The following is an 18,647-nucleotide window of genomic DNA, read 5'->3' as shown; positions in this document are numbered from 1 at the left end:
TGTGGAATGAGAATATTGAGGTAAATCACTAGTTGATTTGGAAAACATTTTCAAATACTACTTTAGTGTTTAAAAATATATTTTGGCTGCTAATTAAATATACTGTTGGTTACAGTAGGATCTCTTCATCGTCTTCAGCGTGCCTTATGAGGTGTCTGCAGGTGAGGACTGAGTCTGTGCTAGTCAGTGAGGTTAGGAAAGAAACTTCTGTGGGAACTGGATTCAGAATGGATAGTGAGTAACTTTTTCTCTCTACTTAAAGCTGCACAGATACTTGGTTTGCTTATCTTTTGAAGTGTTCCTTGAAGATATTTTAGGCCTAGATCTAGGGAAAAGGACAGTTGCCAACTAAGATATTTAGTGTTATCCTTTTGGATGGTAACAGTCAAGCAATAAATGCTGACATACTTTTGCGTTCAAAAATAGGATGGGGGTCATTGTTTTGGAGGGAGCTATATTTTTATTTGTAAAATCACTTTGAGAATTGTTTGCATCAATTGAAATATAACAAAGTACACTTTTGTTTTTAGGTGAAAAATTTAGAGAACTAATGGATAAGTTCCTGAGGGTTAACTTCAGTAAAGGCTGCCCACCCTTGTTCACTACTTTGAAATCTTTATATTACAATACAGAAAAGGTAAAATTTGGTCTTTATTCAGTTTTGCTATAATCTTTTTACTAACTTATTGTAGAAGCATTTCCATGTGAATAATATGCTATGATTCAATAATTTTCTCTATTCTAGTAAGCTTATTCACCTTAGTTTAATAATAGTTGAACTGAAATTATATGCATGTAGGATAAATACAATCAAAGAAAGTTTCAATCTGTGAAATGTATGGAGTAGAGGCTTTGTAAAAGCACTAAGATTATAGAGGTTGTTGTTTTTAATGGGTATACCTTTCTAGTAGGATTTTAAATTTGATACTGACACCAAAAGTCTATATTTGAATATTTTATAATTATTATCTATTAATTTTAAAGTTTGTTATGCATGCTTTTAAAGTTAGAACATGGATAACTGAGTTGGTGCAATAGTAAAATGTCATTTAGTCTACAGAGTATTATTAGTTTTAACTAGTAGGCAACATTTTATTGTTTTATTTTATTTTTAAATTTTTTTTATAGTTTATTTATTTTTGAGAGACAGAGAGCACAAGTGGGGGAGGGGCAGAGAGAGAGAGGGAGACACAGAATCTGAAACAGGCTCCAGGCTCTGAGCTGTCAGCACAGAGCCCAATGCGGGGCTCCAAACCACGAACTGTGAGATCATGACCTGAGCTGAAGTCAGATGCTTATTCGACTGAGCCACCCAGGCGCCCCTAGTAGGCAACATTTTAATAAATAAAGATAGTTTTGGCTTATTCTTGAATAAAGAGAGTAATATTTTTCTGCCTTTAAAATTAGAAAATAGGCACTTGGTCCTAAATTAGATAATTGGAAAATTAAAAGTGAATAGAAAATAAGTTCTACTTCTTTTTCCAAGCATTGCTTCTTATTTATTAAGGTATAAAGTCTTGTGTTCTTTTTTGTAGTCAGAATTTTTTTGTTTGTTGTTTTTTTTTGTAGTCATAATTTCTGAAAGTTACTGGTGGATAAAGAAGAAAATTCATTAGAAAAGCTAAATTATTTGTAGTTAAACTGTTAACGATTTTTTAGTTTTGACCCATAATTTATAAATTAGCAGTAATTGTGCATATAAAATATTGAAAACAAGGTCAGTGATAGGTGGTGTAACTGATTGACACCCTCTTTTCTGTGGCAGCAGATTTCAAAAATGAAAAGAGACAATTGATAGTATCTAGTGCTTAATAAGTAAAAAAGTGTCATTACAGTTTAAGAAAATGTTTATAGTTTTTTAATGTGTGTAGTATGCTTTATTTGACTGTTGGCACTGCTGTTGAGATTTTGGTAAATAGTGGTTGATTCATGTGAAAACATGGGACAGTGCCTACCAGTAATTTCTGTAGGTTATTTAAAGTAGCATTTGCCTAAATTCCTCTCTTACTTTTTATGGTAAGGTGACAGAGAAGAAAGGGGAGGTGAGATGTCAGAAATAATAAAGAACTTACATGTGTGAATTCTGATACAGATTTCCCCTGCTGTCTGAAAGTAGAGCGTTCCTGTGAAACCTCTCAAAGTGAAATGGTATAAAGTGAAGCACAGTTAGCATTGATTTGTATTAAAACTTTGTGAACATTCCCATATCCCAAAAATAACTTCTCTGGCTTTTCTGGTATCTTAGGATGCATCGTGCTAACAGATGCACAAAATAAATTGAGATAAAGCACAGGTGCTCACAGACACAGTTCAAATCTATGGATTGATGCTGATTGTCCTTCCTGGGGAAGGAACTTCAGGAACTTGACAGTGTCTCTCCCATTGCCAAGAGTGCGCAATGCCTCTGTGCGGGCTCCCTGCAAAACAAATGCTGAGCGCTGTTCTCACTTTTTGCCTTTTTTGTGAAGCAAAGGTACCACTGTAGATCTTTGGTAATGGTGAAGTGGTGTAATGTGAATTTTCAAAAAGCCAGAGGGCTACCTGTACTGCTTTTGTAATGACATCTTTCAGTGGTTGCTGAATACAGTGGTCATGAATTTGTTCTTTTTGGACTATCACTAAGCTTTCACTGGCTTTGTCCATTTTCACACGGGGCACAGACTTTTCTTTTTTTAAAATCCCTCCAATATATATCCAAAATTACCATCATAAAGATGTAAAGCATTTTGGGGTGCCTGGGTGGCCTCAGTTGGTTAAGTGTCCAACTTCGGCTCAGGTCATGATCTCACAGTTCGTGGGTTCGAGACCTGCGTCAGGCTCTATGCTGACAGCCCCCTCAGAGCCTGGAGCCTGCTGCAGATTCTGTATCTCCCTCTCTCTGACCCTCCCCTGCTTACGCTTTCTCTCTCTCAGAAATAAATGAAAAAACATGAAAAAAAAAGATGTAAAGCATTTGTTGGTATTTTATAAAGCATGGGAATTTCATTTTAAAAGAAGGCACTGAGAATGTATTAATTTGTATAGGAACCTTTGAACATCTCTGTAGTGATTTTAAGCATGGAATAAGAATGTTTACCAAGTGCTTTTTTTCCTTACAAATTTTTTTTAATATTTATTTTTTTGAGAGAGAGAGAGAGAGAGACCAAGTGCTTTTGAGAATTGAATCAAACCTCAGAAAACTGAGTTCAGATTATCAGAATTTAGTATCGTAAAAAAATGTACAAGTCTGGGATGTGCTTTTCAAATAAGTTTGGCCACATATATTTGTGACTTCTCATAAGGGTGTTTGAAAATTCATTTCTTTACAAAAAAAATTTTTTTTACCGTTTATTTATCTTTGAGAGAGAGAGAGAGACAAAGAGAGTGTAAGCAGGGGAGGGGCATAGAGAGAGGGAGAGACAAAATCCGAAGCTGGCTTCAGGCTCCAAGCTGTCAACACAGAGCCCGATGCGGGGCTCGAACCCACAAACTGAGTTCATGACCTGAGCTGAAGTCTGACACTTAACTGACTGAGCTACTCAGGCGCCCCTGAAAATTCATTTTTAACCAGTAGTCTTGTTTTTAGCTAAAGACTGCATTTTAACTCTGGAGGAAGAGTTTAAAGGTGATTTAAGGCTGATAAATAATTATGGCTTCATACTTCCAAGTTTTAGGTAGCATGAAAATAAAATCCTCTTTTGAGTTTGCCCAGGATATAGCAACAACTGCAAAAAAGTATTTTAAAAACATCTACAGCATTTTAAATTGTGAATATACAATTTAGGGGCATGGAGAGCATTTTTTGTGTTATTCCTGTCAAGATTTTTTCCCCTGTGAATTTATTTGTGGTGTATATATGTAGCTCTAATAATTTTGACCCTAAAGTTTTGTCTAGCAAGTGCATAAGCATTTTATGTGTTGCAGTATGGCCTTCATTATCTTCCTTTTTGATGACTACATGCTCTTTTATCAGAGCCATACCTCCACTGTATAATATAATATACATACATAATATATAATATAATATACATATATAAATATACAGTTGGTTTTTATATATTGATTCTGTGGCCTTGCTGAACTTGTTTATTAATTTATTACTTATTGTTGATAGTTGGTGTAATGGATTTCTTAGGATTTTCTAGATTTTTCTAAATTTGCAGATTTGCAAATTATTTGCAAATTTTCTGATTTGCATCTCATGTCATCTACAAATAAAAAGTTTTTTTTTTTAATTTTTTTTTAATGTTTTATTTATTTCTAGGAGAGAGAGAGAGAGAGGCAGCATGAACAGGGGAGGGTCAGAGAGAGAGGGAGTCATAGACTGAAACAGGCTTCAGGCTCTGAGCTGGCAGTCCGCACAGAGCCTGACGCGGGGCTCGAACCCACGAACCGCGAGATCATGACCTAAGCGAAAGTCGGACGCTTAACCGACTAAGCTACCCAGGCGCCCCATACAAATAAAAAGTTTTATTTCTTCCTTTCCTTTTTGCATCCTTTTAATTTCATTTTCTTCACTAACTGCCCTGGCTAGAATCTCCAGTACATTGTTAAATAGAAGTGATTTGAGTGGACATCTTTGTCTTGTTCCTGATCTTAGGAGAAAGCATCTAGTTTTTCTCCATCAAGTATTGGGTTAACCATAATTTTTATATATGCCCTTTGTAATGTTGAAGAAGTTCCCTTCCATTCCTAGGATATTGAGTGTTTTTACTGTGAACATGTGTGGATTTTGTCAAATATTTTCTCTGTGTCTATTAGATAATTATAGTGGGTATTTTTTAAATACTCTTGCTATGATGTATTACATGAATTAATTTTCAGATGTTAAAACAACCTTGCATCGCTGGGATAAAAACCACTTGGTCATGGTGTATAATTCTTTTTATGTATTGCTGGGTTTGGTTTGCTTACATTTTATTGAGGATTTTTGCTTGTCTATTTCATAGGGGTACTGGTCTGTAGTTTTCTTGTGAGGTTTTTGTAAGGTTTTGGTATCAGGGTAATAAAGGCCTTATAACGAGTTGAGAAGTGTTTCCTCCTCCTCCTCTTTTTTTTTTTTTTAAGTTTGTGAAAAATTAGTGTTGTTATTAAATAGTCAGTGGAATTTACCAGTGAAGCCATCTGGGCCTGGATTTTTTTTTTGTGGGCAGTTTTTGATTATCTGTTAGAACTCTTCACTTATTATTCTATTTATATTTCTATTTCTTCTTGACTTGGTTTCTGAAATTTGTGTTTCTAGAAATTTGTCCATTTCTTTTAAGTTATCCAGTACTGGTATATAGTTGTTCATTGTATTCCTTTATAATCAATTTATTTCTGTGAAGTCACTAGTAATGTCTCCTCTTTCATTTTTATTTTAATAATTTGAGTCTTTTTTTTTTTTCCCCTTGGTCAATCCACCACAGGCTTGTCAATTTTGTTGACCTTTTCAGAGAGCCAAGTTTGGGGTTTGTTGACGCCTTCCCCATTTCATTAATTTTCACTCTGATCTTTTTTATTTATTTCTGCTTGTTCTAAGTTTATTTTGCTTGCCTTTTTCTATTGTCTTTTTTTCTAACATGTTCTTAGTGTTCTATACTTTTGGTTTTTTTTAATGTTTTTTTTAATGTTTTTTAAACATTAAACATTTTTTTAACGTTTTTTAAAAAATTTATTCTTGAGAGAGACAGAGCACGAGTGGGGGAGGGGTAGAGAGAGAGGGAGTCACAGAATTCAAAGCAGGCTCCAGTAGTTGAGCTCGAACCCACAAGCTGTGAGATCATGACCTGAGCCAAAGTCAGACACCCAACTGACTGAGCCACTCAGGCGCCCCTATTTTTGTCTGTACTTTGCTGATTTAATGACTGAAAAAAAGTTTTCCCTAACAGTAAAGGTCTGTATTTACACAGAAAGGTAATTAGTAAAATCAGTTATTTAATTTTAGTTCAGTTGTCAAGGCTACAGTCTATAATTCTTCATGTTGTTAGTATCATAAAAGGAACCAGAATGACTAAGAGGAGGTACAATTATTTCACCTATAATGGAAAGTACTTTCTCATTTTCTTCTCTAGCCACTCACTGTGAATGTCAGATTCTTGAGTGAAGACAGTGAATCATCAGTAAGGTTTGTGTGGGTTGTTACAGGTCCATCTGATTCCACTGAAGCTGGACATCAGTGCACAAGTGCACTGAATATGAATTAAGTGAAAACAACACAGAAATTGAGTACTTGATGAGACTCTGGATGAAGCATCAGATGTCTCAACAAAAAGTATATGGCTGCCTGCACACAGGAAGGGGAGACAGGCTATCCCAGACGACTTTCTTTCTCATGTTAAATCTGCCTATACTATGAAAGTATTCCAAGATCTTTATTCCTTTAAAGAACATATGGGGGGCTGTGTGTGCCCTTTAGAAACTAGAGACGGGGTATAAAGAGAAAACTTGGCCTCTTGTCCAGTGAAGAATCATCATAAACTCTATGAGTGCTGAATCATTTGGTTGGTATGGCTGGGAAACATCTATAATTTTACTCCTGGAATGCATTATCTCTCAGGTATCTTTGGTTCTTTCTTTATTAAGTAATTCAGGCCAGGCATAAAATTGAGATAATACCCATCTGCTATCCAACTTCAGCTGTGGAGATAAATTAGAAAAAAAGAAGAAGCTGAATAGTATTACAAAAATAATAGGATTCTGTCATTGGTATAGTAATAGCCTTCACAGTTATGGTCTGGTAAAATGATTCTAAATTAAAATGCTTTACTTTTGGAAAACTGGAAGGTTTTCAGAAGGTGATACAGGGGAATAATTACCAGGGAAAGTAAGTTTAATATGTATTTCAGGGCAATATAAAGGAATTTTTTCTTAGATCCTCTAAGTAATAGAAGGGCTACATTAAGAATATATGTATCTTTGTGAGAATTGTGAATTTCTCACTAATAGAAAAAAAATGAATCAACAGTTCTATCTTTAAAAATTCCAAAAGACATTGCAGTGGTAAGAATATGAGAGAACTCCCCAGCCAGTATTTTTGAGACACTCTGATCAACAGTTAATGATAAGTGTAATTATGTGCATGAACTAGTTTTTTGTTTGTTTAAAAACAGTTTTAGGGGCACTTGGGTGGCTCAGTCGGTTGGGCGTCCAACTTCGGCTCAGGTCATGATCTCATGGTCTGTGGGTTGGAGCCCGCATGGGGCTCTATGCTGACAGCTCAGAACCTGGAGCCTGCTTCAGATTCTGTGTCTCCCTCTCTCTCTGCCCCTCCCCCACTCATGCTCTCTGTCTCTCATTAAAAGAAAAAGTTTTAAATTTGGGGAGAGGAAAGAAAACCAAGTGTTTTTCCTACTTAGGAAAACACCACAGTATAACATAATGTCTACTGACATTCATCTTTTAATCTCTCTCATGATTTTTGCCAAATTTAGGTAACACCAATAGTGTTATTTACTTCATATTTTTCACTAAATTTGATTTTTTGTTTTTGTAAAAAACAAGACCACGGGCTTGTGTTAATATATTTTTTATAAAACACTTAAAACAAAAATAAAGCTTAAATTTTAGTTGTTGAATTAATTATAATCATCTTGTATTCTACCATATGCACCATACTTTTGGATATACTGGTGTAGTGAAAAGAGCATTGTCTTAGAATCAGGTCTAGTTTAGAATCCTGACTCTATCACTTATTTGCCCCAGCAATGATCTCCATCTGTTTTTGGATCTTAAAGTTGGGAAAAGATAATACTTAAAGGTAGATGGGTGTTTTCATTAAATGATGAAAACACCTCTCCTCTCCTCTCCCTCCCTCTCCCTCTCCCTCTCCTCCCTCTCCCTCTCCCTCTCCCTCTCCCTCTCCCTCTCCCTCCCCCTCTCCCTGAAAAACTTGGAAATTTTTTCAGTTCATAAAAAATTTTGGCTTTATAATTTAAGATGTCCATTTTAAGGCTTTTAAGTTTTTATTGTGATCTTAAATACCTAATTCAAATGGATTGGATTTCTTGATTTTAAATGTTTATTTATTTTGAGAGAGAGAGTGTATGTGCAAGCTGGAAAGAGGAGTAGAGAGTGGAGAGAGAATCCCAAGCAGGGAGCTCCACCGTGGAGCCCGGTGTGGGGCTGCCTCTCACAAACTGTGAGATCATGACCTGAGTTGAGATCAAGAGTTGGACCCTTACCCAACTGAGCCACCCAGGTACCCCTGGATTTCTTGATTTTAATGTATTTATTTTTGAGAGAGAGAGAGAGGGAGGGAGAGAGAGAGAGAGAGCAAGAGAATGGGGGAGACACAGAGGGAGACACAGAATCCAAAACAGCCTCCAGGTTCTGAACTGTCAGCACAGAGCCTGATGTGGGGCTCGAACTTGCAAATCAGGAGATCATGACCTCAGCTTAAGTCAAATGCTTAACCAGCTAGCCACCCAGGTACCCCTGGATTTCTTGATTTTAAATGACAGTGGTAAAGTACTATTTTCAAGAAAAATAGCCATTACATATTAGTTTTATATGAAGGGAGTTGAGTATATTTTCTCATTGAGATATAAATGGTAAGTAAATTTGAAATAAAATGGATCCTTCTATCTGAATAAAATTCCCTAGACTAATTTTCATAGAAAAATTTGGAAAATTGTTCACTTAATTACTAAGTTGGTGATTATAATACACATTTTTTAGAGTGAAGAAATATGCCTAATGAACTAGGATTGCTGGTGTTTGCCACATTTTTAAAAATTTATTTAGGAGATTTCATGTGGACTTTCTATTATCTTGATTTTTTTTCTTTAATCAGATTTTTTGTGAAGTCCTGAAGCTGGAGATCTGTTTCATTCAGTAGTTTTTATACTCCTTTATGAAGAATTATATGTAACTTTAGTGTATGTTTTGTTGTAGTTTTTACATTATTAAAACAAGTATGTTTCACTCAAAATTCAAAGATACACGTTTACCTAAAATCAGCCTCTAGCTGCAGTTTTTGCAAGTACCAGTAGATGGTACTGTAAATTCATTAAAAAATATTTGCCTCCATAAAGTCAGCAACTTGAATACTGAATTCTAAGCCTGGAAAGTTGTAAAGTTACAGATTCTAAGTGAGATTGATGGGGCAGTTTTGGTCATGGTGGGTTAAAAATGTCTATTACCTTCCATTTTGTCTTATAATAATAAGACAAAAATTTTTTTGTTGTTTTTGGGTTTTTTTTGTTTGTCTTTGCTTTTGTTTTAGTAACTTTTTTTTTAATCAGTTCACAACATCTAGTGCATATCTAAGTAACAAGGCAGTTTGCTAAAAACAGATTGTTGGGCCCTGAATTTCTGATTCGGTAAATCTCGGGTTTGGTACCAAAATTTTCATCTCTTAACAAATTACCAGTGATGCTAATGAAAACATTAATGATGTTAATGATCTCAGGACCACACTTTAAAAACCATGTGTTTGTTTGTTTATTGTGGTAAAAATACACTTAACAGAGTTTACCATCTTAATCGTTTTTAAGTGTACAGTTCTTTGGTATGACTGTGTTCACATTGTTGGGCAGCCATCGTCACCATCCAACCCCAGAACTCTTCATCTTCGAGAACTCTGGACTCTAATTTAAACAGTAACTTCCCATGCTCTCCTTTTCTCAGCACCTGGCAACCACCACTATATTTTCTGTTGCTATGAGCTGGATTATTCTAAGAACCTCATATAAGTGGAATCCTAGCATTTGCCTTTTTGAAACGGGCATATTTTTCTTAGCATAGTGTGCTCTGGGTTCGTCCATGCTGTAGCATGTTGTAGAACTGCTTTCCTTTTTAAGGCTGAATAATATTTCATTGTATGTATGTCCTACATTTTGTTTATCTCTTCATCCGTTCATGGGCATTTAGGTTGCTTTCACATTTTGGCTGTTGTAAATAATGCTGCTATGAATCTGGGTGTATAAATATCTCTTCAAGACCCTGCTTTAACTTCTTTTGGGCGTATACCCAGAAGTGGAATTGCTGGATCATTTGGTGATTCTATTTATAATTTTTTTGAGGAACTAACCATACTGGTTTCCACAGTGGCTATGCCATTTTGTGTTCCCACCAATAGTTGTTTTCTGTTTTTTCGATAGTAGCCATTTCCTGGGTGTGGGGTGGTATCTCTTTTTAGTTTTGGTTTGCATTTCCTCAGTGATTAGTGGTGGTGTGTATCTTTTCACATGCTAATTGGCCATTTTCTTTTTCTTTTTTATTTTATTCATTTATTTTTAATATTTATTTTTGAGAGAAAGAGAAGAGAGACAGAGCTGGAACAGGGGAGAGGCAGAGAGAGAAGGAATAAAGCCAGTAAAGCCAATGAGTCTAGATCTTTTCTTTGTTGGCAAATATTTGATTACTGATTCAATTTCTTTACTAGTTATATATCTATTCAGATTTTAAGGACTATTTTTATTTTTTTTAAGTTTATTTTGAGAGAGACAAGTCGAGGAGGGGCAGAGAGAGGGTGAGAGAGAGACACTGTCAGTGCAGAGCCTCATGTGGGGCTTGATCTCACAAACTGTGAGGTCATGACCTGAGCTGAGATCAAGAGTCAGATGCTTAATCAACTGGGACACGCAGGCGCCATGGGGACTATTCTTTTTAAACAATCTTCATTTAAAAACCTTATTAATACAAAACAGCATGATTGTTGTGTTTCAAAAGAATGTACCTGTGTTGTGCTTCCCTAAACCATTTGTTCACATTTTTGCTGAGTATGTATCTATACATACATGTTTTAGTGAAGTCATAATGTGTGTAAATTCTTTTCATGTTCTCTTTTTTTTTAATAGTTACTTACATATTTCTCCCCATTGTGAATGTATAATATCGCCTATTTCCCTGTTGCCTTCTTTAGATAATTATGCCATATGATGCTATATCATGTAGAAGTGTTTTAATTTGGTCTCTTTTTCTTTCTTTCTTTCTTTTTTCTTTTTTCTTTTTTTTTTTGACTGATGCCATTGGGTTGGTCTGTGACTTCATGGATATTGTACCCTGTGACTTGGTGGGGTTCTAATTTGGATTCAGAAACTAACATGATTCAGATTCAGATTTAACATGATTAGATCATACTATCTTATGTTACATGGAATGTGTGAAGAGGTTTCTTTTGTAGTCATACATACCAAAATCTGATAAGGAATTTTTGATGCATGGTCTGCTCTCCAGTGGCACTAGAGCTATATTGGATTTTGGTTAGTTTCTAAAGAGGTCTAGGGAAAGAAAAGGAATAGAATTGTCTTTCTGTCTAAAGTTTCGATTTTTGTGAAATAATCATCTTATTTATTTTTTTTAAATTTTTTAATGTTTTATTTATTATTTCTAGGAGAGAGAGAGAGAGATAGCGTGAGCAGGGGAGGGTCAGAGAGAGAGGGAGTCACAGACTGAAACAGGCTCCAGGCTCTGAGCTGGCAGGCAGCATAGAGCCCGACACGGGGCTCAAACCCACAAACCGCGAGATCATGACCTAAGCGAAAGTCGGACGCTTAACCAACTAAGCCACCCAGGCACCCCAAAATATTCATCTTATTTTAATAGTAGGTAGGTCAATGAATTTGGGTAGGAAAACCTATAATTATATTAAGTAGAGATTCTCACTTTTTGCCTACCAAGGCTGCTAACAGTAATAAGCAAATCAGTCATTTTAAATTTCACTAAGCTTTTTTCATTTTTTTTTTTTGTAGACATGCTAAGGATTGATAAATGGATGTAGTCACTTAACTAATTTTATATTTTCATATTTTTAGATTATTATAGATGTTTGCAAACTTGAAAAAAGAGATCATGGTTTATTTAATAATATAACTAACATAGCATTTGATGTTAGAGATCATAATACATAAAGGGCCCAGAACACAGGTAGTTAGGACTTCCCAGAGAGATTGATTGGCTGGCTTGTCCCTCTGAAACACACCCCAACCCCACCCCCCAGATCAGACAGAACAGAACTTCTTTCTGTTTTAAGAACTTATTAATAACATTCTTTGGGCTTTCAATTTAGAAATATGTATTTGTAGATATGTGCCTTAATGCCACATGAGAGAGTACTGAGGTTGTCCCTTCTAAACCTTCTCTTACTTTTTTTTTCTCTTGTATATTTTCCCCTTCCTGTTGTCTCCCAAATGTGTGTGTATGTGTTTAACTCTTACCCTTCTCCAAATTTGATGTTTTCCACGCTATGGTTAATTTAATGTGCACCACTTGGTGTTTTGAGCACTAAAACTGATCGCGGAAAGTTTCTTGTCCTACTATTATTAGCCTGTAATCCTAACGCACTGCCTGTGAGTCTGAGAGAATTGCTGTTGAGTTATAAATGTTCAATGTCCCATCCTCTGATACAGCAAGTAGTCAGAAGTGAAATTCTGGAGCCTTTTTGCTTGGGTTAAATTCTGGCTCCACTATTGTATACTTTCAGCTTATTTTTATTTTCCTTTTGCCTATAAGATCAAGTTAATAATAGTATATACCTCATAGGGTTGTTTTAAGGAAAAGTGAGTTAATGTAAGTAAAGTATATTACTTTATTACATTACCTAAAACAGTGCCATGTAGGGTTGACTATTAATTATTACTTAATTTTTTTTTAACGTTTAGTTATTTTTGAGAGAGAGAGAGCACAAGCAGGGGAGGAGCAGAGGAGAAGGGACACTGAATCTGAAGCAGGCTTCAGATTCTGAGCTGTCAGCACAGAGCCCGATGCGTAGCTCAGACTCATGAGCTGTGAGATCATGACCTGAGCTGAAGTCGGACGCTTAACCGACTGAGCCACCTAGGTGCCCCTGTAATTATTACTTTAATATATATAAAGCACTTGTGACAGTTCATGGCTTCTTGTTGTTGTTCCCTTGTCTGGTATGTTCCCTTTGTCTGGTGGTATTAGCAGCATCCCATGTTTTAAAACTAGAAAACTTAAAAAATTATCACTATTAAAATATTTCCATATTGGTCAGATACTATTAAAAATTTTAATGGATTCCCTTCACTTTTAAATCTTTACTTTTTCTGAAATTCATATGTAAGATAGTTATATTTTTCAACTTACTCTGAACAGTTAACATCTATAGGTATTTAAAATCAATTGTATATATAAGCTGTTTTTTGTTTTTGTTCTTTTGCCACTTCTAATTCATGTCACTTTTAGTTTGCATATTTAAACACATAGCACATTAAGAGTGGTTTCTAGTTTTTCAGTACTACTTGAGGGGAGTATTGAAATGCAACTCTGTTTATCAAAATGATCACTAAAAAATTAACGGAGTTTAAACATCTGAGGAGTTTTCTTCACCCTTTCCATCAATTCACTGTGTCATTTGGGTCACTGCACTTAAGTGTTTTGTTAGGAGTGGCTTTAGAAAATCTGAATATATATATTGGTTTACAACTTCACAATATAACAGTAAGAAGCAAAAGGCAAATAAACTGTTGGCAAATAAAAAAAGGTTTTGTAGTAATTAGTTATAATTTGTCCTTTGAAAACTCAAAACTACTTATTGAAATGGGAGATTAATGACATTCTGTTTTACTATTAATAAAGAGCAGTATATTTCCTGTGTTTTTCTTGCTTTCCCGTCACACGGTGAGGCAGGGTGGGGGGAAATAGACACGCTAGTAGTTTAGTTAATTTATAGTCCTGAAATAACCTTCACATTGTTTCCAAATTTAATATACTCCATGGTAAATATAAATATCTTCAGTAAAATATTTAAAAATTTTAAAACTATGTTTCTTTAACAGATTTCTATAATCCAGGAGCTTGTTACGAATTATGAAGCCTCTCTTAAGACATGTGACTTTTTTAGCCCTTATGGTAAGTTTAAATTAATTTGGAGTTTAAACACTCATTTCAGTCCATTTTTAATCACTTACAGTAAAACTAACATTTTATGTATGTGCTACATGATACCTATTTACTAATTAGTTTTTGTTTTTGAATTAAATGAAATGAAAATACTTCTTTTGTTTATTTTTGAGAAAGAGAAGTGCTGGAGTGGAGGAGAGAGGTGGGGGGTGGGGGGAGAGAGAGAGACAGAGAGAGAGGGAAGAGAAAGAGGGAGAGAGAATCTTAAGCAGGTTCCATCTCAGTGAGGAGCCGGAGGTGGGGCTTGATCCCAGGACCTGGCATCATGACCTGAGCTGAAATCTAGCTCAACTAACTTAGCCACCCCGGTGTCCCTTGAGAAGAGAACTTTCATCGTACTTAATTTAAATTTTCAATATCTTGTGAGGAGGGAGTTAACTGTGTTTTAACATGAGTAAACACTTGAAAGGTTGAGGGACTTGTTTAAAATCTTATAGTGTAGACTGAAACCCATTTTTCCCAAATTCCTACTTCTCTGTTCTTTCTATTCTTTCATTACTTTAAATTCTGTATGATTTAGGGGGGTACCTGGAAGGCTCAGTTGGTTAAGCGTCCAACTTTGGCTCACATCATGATCCCACAGTTAATGGGTTTGAGCCTGGTGTGGGGCTCTGTGCTGACAGCTCAGAGCCTGGAGCTTGCTTTGGATTCTGTGTCTCCTTCTCTCTCTCTCTGCACAACCCCCCTCCCCACCGCCCCCTCCCCCGCTTGCACTCTGTCTCTTTTTTAAAAATAAACATTAAATAATTTTAAAAAAAGGAACTTTATCAACTATTTGGTTCCCCTGATATATAGTTTATATAAGAGGAACAAGGTAAATGCTTGTCTTTTTCCTTTATTTATTGTTTTCATTTTTGCTAATTTCTGTGTTTACGAAACTTGTTTTTTTCTGTGGTGTGGGTAAATTCTCCTTTCTACTTTTTCTACCTGATTTCATACCTATATCCATTTTGAAATCCATTTTGAGAGCTTGATACTTCTTTATCTACTCTTCTGTAGCATGAGGTTCAGGAGAGGGAATGGGACGGAGCTCAGCTGACTGTATGTGACTGCTTTTGTCACATGGCAGGGCTAATTCCACTTCGTTAGGAAGGTGTCTTCATACCCTTCAACTTGGGGTTTCCCTGACTTGGGGTTGAGCCACAGGAAATGCAAAGCCCTGGCAGTTCTTATCTTTGGAAGAGTCTTTCTCGCAGCGGTATTTAGGGACATCTCTTCACTAGCCTGTTACCTTGACTTTTCCTGGGCCTACTGCCTTATATCTGAGCCTGAGAATTCATCAGGTTCGACCATCTTTTCCCAGCGCTGTTTCTTCAGAGTGAGGTAGAGGTTAGAAGTCTGTGAAACCAGTTTCTTGTTTCTCTGCCTGGCTGCTGTGCTTTGAACTTTATGGCATGAAGTCCTACCTCCCTCTGTTGACATTGGTCGTTTTTCTGGGTTTTTACTGCTTATTCTTATAATAATTACTAATTTCTTCATGCACTAAGGGAGAGAAAGTATGTGATTTGCTTTACTTTCTGTTCTTCTTTATAATAATTTTATATTTGTTTGATTGCAGAAAATGGAGAGAAGGAACCTCCGACAACACTGCTCTGGGTCCAGTATTTCCTGGCACAGCATTTCGATAAACTTGGGCATTATTCTTTAGCTTTAGATTATATTAATGCTGCAATTGCTGGGACTCCCACTCTAATAGAATTATTCTATATGAAGGCAAAAATTTACAAGGTAAAATCCTAGTCATGTTTTTTGAATAGATGAAGAATTTGGCTACCTTACGAATGCTTGGAGTTTTTCCCATATAGAAATAACTTCTGTGGTACCTGATAATCTATTCTAATACTCTAATAATCCTAGGGAGTTTTATGTTACATAGTTGTATAAGCAGTGAATAATCAGTGTTAATTACTTGAATCATCTGTTACTAAATGAATTATAATTTATCTAAAGATTTCTAGATCAGTTTGACAGAAATGGTACCAGATTTCTAGTTTGTCTTTATAAACTTTTTCTATTTATATTCACCCATATTCTTTTAATGACAGATACTGTGATTTCTTCAATAATGCTTTCATTTCTTAAAGCATATAGGTAATCTCAAAGAAGCTGTCAAGTGGATGGATGAAGCGCAGTCTTTAGACACAGCTGATAGATTCATCAATTCCAAATGTGCAAAATACATGCTCCGAGCGAACATGATCAAAGAAGCAGAGGAAATGTGTTCCAAGTTCACAAGGGTATGAAATACCATATGTGAGCGTGTATTTTTCTGAGTTAGTACAATTCTATGATGATTTGTGAAATTTGTCACTAAAGTTCATAAGGATTAATTTTTACCATTATTTTTATTAATCCCATCTGGCTCATGTCCTAAGGATGGTTTCTTCCTGTGGTGCAGTGTGTGTATGCATGTGCTTCTCGTGGGGGACACTTGAAAGACAATAATAGGAGCATAGTACCTTAATACGAAAATAAGTAATACGCTAGACTTCAGTGTTTATTGTAACATTCAGTTTACAACTCTTTTGTCCTATTAGTAATTTGTGGCTGCTTTTTATTTCTCTTTTACAATTTCTTTGGAATTGCTCATAGAGTTCTTTCTATGTAGAACCAACCTCTTCTGCCTATAATTTCTGACACTATAGAATTTAAGTTCTCTGAACTTGTTGAGCTAAACATCTGTTCCTTTCCTGTCCCCCTTTCCCCACCCATACATATCTTTTTCCACATCAACTTTCTATCTCATTATGAAAATAGTAAGTTTATGGTTCAGAATATATGTAGACTAATGGAACAGAATAGTGAGCCAGCACTATTTTGGAAACTTGGTATATAACCACAGGTGCTTTCAGAATCAGTGATGAGAAGATATTTCTGGCACAATTAGTTATTTGTATTGACAGAAATAAAATGACATTCTTCTCCTGCACACAAATTGATTATAGGTAGATTAAAGAAAGCATTAAAATTTATCTTTAGAGTTTGAGGTGAGAAGCATTTCTTAAAAAACGAAAAACACTTAAGTATATAGAAGGGTAAAATTGATATATTCGACCATATTAAAATGAAAGTTTACATATAACAAGAAACAACCATAAGCAAAATGAGAAGATAGAGCATAGCACTGGAGAAAATATTTCCAAACCATATGGTGGAATAAAAATTTATAGGGGTGCCTAGGTGGGCTCAGTCAGGCGTCCCACTTTGGCTCAGGTCATGATCTTATCATAGTTCATGGGTTTGAGTCCCATGTCAGACTCTGTGCTGACAGTGCCAGCCAGGAGCCTGCTTCGGATTCTGTGTCTCCCATTCTCTATGCCTCTGCTTGTGCTCTCTCTCTCAAAAATAAATAAACATAAAAATTTTAAAAAAAGAATTTATAAAGAACTCCACAAAGAATTCACTGATATAGTTGTTTAATACACATTGAATGTGACATTGTGACATAAAGAGGAAACCATGTTTCCAAGTTTAATTTACAAGTTTTAATTAAGATACCCTGGAATAAATAATTTTTACCTCCGAGTACACATTACGTACGCAGTGGAGGGCCTTAGTGCTGGTGTTGGTGAGCGATTTAGGATGAAAGTAAGTTACCCCTGTGCCCTGTGATACTAAAGTTTTCCTCATGCAGCCCCAGTGAACCACCTTCCTGCAGTGTTAACTGGATTTCTGGTTGTGTTTGGGTGTTTGTCAAGACTTCTTGTAATTTAGCAGTCACAGAATAGCTTGTATTTTATTGTGAAAATTTAACTACTTACAAAAATGTCATAGAAACAAAAATACCCACGCACTAAACCTCAATAAGAGAAAGACAAGACGAGAGAAGTATGGGCAAAGATGTGAATAGTTAGCTCACCAAGTGGAAAATGGAATGGCCAAAAAAGATTTTTCATTAGTAATCAGGGAAACAATAAGACATCATTTCATACCATCAAAGTGGCACAAGTGTTAGTAGGTACTGATAAATAATATGTCATGTTTATTATACATACACATACCTCATATGTATACATATGTATCATGTACAGCGAAACCTTGGATTATGAGTAACTTGTTCTGCAAGTGATCCAAGGTCGAGCAAGCATGTCTAATAAATTTTAACTCGATAAATGAGCAGTATCTTGGAATACGCATAGTATGTGATGCTGAACGTCACATGATCACAACTGAGCCAATGGTTCTTGAAAGTCACTTTGATAAACAAATGCTTTGGAAAAAAGCATGTTTCCAGAATGAACTATACTTACAAACCAAGGTTTTACTCTATATGAAATATATGTCATGTATATTTAGGATGAGAGAGAGAAACAACAATTGGTCTATAGGTAGTAGCCTTTAATGAAACCTTAAATGTATGTGTGCACACACAAATGATGTTTTCTCTGTCTCATCACAAAAATGGCTTTTTCATCTGAACCTGCCTGAGTTCTCCTTTCTCATATTTAGAGTACTGCTAATAATTTTAATACCATTTGTTTTAGAAAGTAGCTTTAACAATTATTAAGCACTGAGCTAAGTACATTATATACAGAATCTCATTTAATTTTATCAGTCCTCTGATATCATTACTCCCATGTTCTAGTTAGAAAATATTTGGAGAGGTCAGGTACTGTGCCTGTTGGAGATCAACCAGCTAGTCATTCCTTTTGGAGCCAGGATTCTAGCTTAGGGGTCTCTGACACTAAAGCCCACATTTTTCAATGGTAAGAGGAGCGGAAACTGAAGTGACTAATGTTTCTGAAATTCACACACCAAGGGTCAGTAGATGGGAAGTGGTAGATGTAATGTGGGGGGAAAGAAGTGGTAAGAGGATGGCT

General features: G+C 35.6%; 1 protein-coding gene across 3 annotated transcripts in view; it reads left to right on the top strand.

The window, feature by feature from the left end:
• Positions 1-18,647, top strand: part of NAA16 (N-alpha-acetyltransferase 16, NatA auxiliary subunit) — a 62,074-nt gene that overhangs the window by 25,019 nt on the left and 18,408 nt on the right. For all 3 annotated transcript variants that reach the window (XM_039253150.1, XM_039253149.1, XM_039253148.1), the window contains 4 exons: positions 531-637; positions 13,704-13,776; positions 15,386-15,555; positions 15,912-16,064. In XM_039253150.1, coding sequence (XP_039109081.1) covers positions 531-637; positions 13,704-13,776; positions 15,386-15,555; positions 15,912-16,064 — 503 coding nt within the window. The remainder of the gene's footprint in view (positions 1-530; positions 638-13,703; positions 13,777-15,385; positions 15,556-15,911; positions 16,065-18,647) is intronic.

Source organism: Hyaena hyaena, unplaced genomic scaffold (genome assembly GCF_003009895.1).
Source record: "Hyaena hyaena isolate Hyena2069 unplaced genomic scaffold, ASM300989v1 scaffold_440, whole genome shotgun sequence".
NCBI classification, from domain to species: Eukaryota; Metazoa; Chordata; class Mammalia; order Carnivora; family Hyaenidae; genus Hyaena; species Hyaena hyaena.
This window is presented reverse-complemented; position numbering and strand designations above follow the sequence as displayed.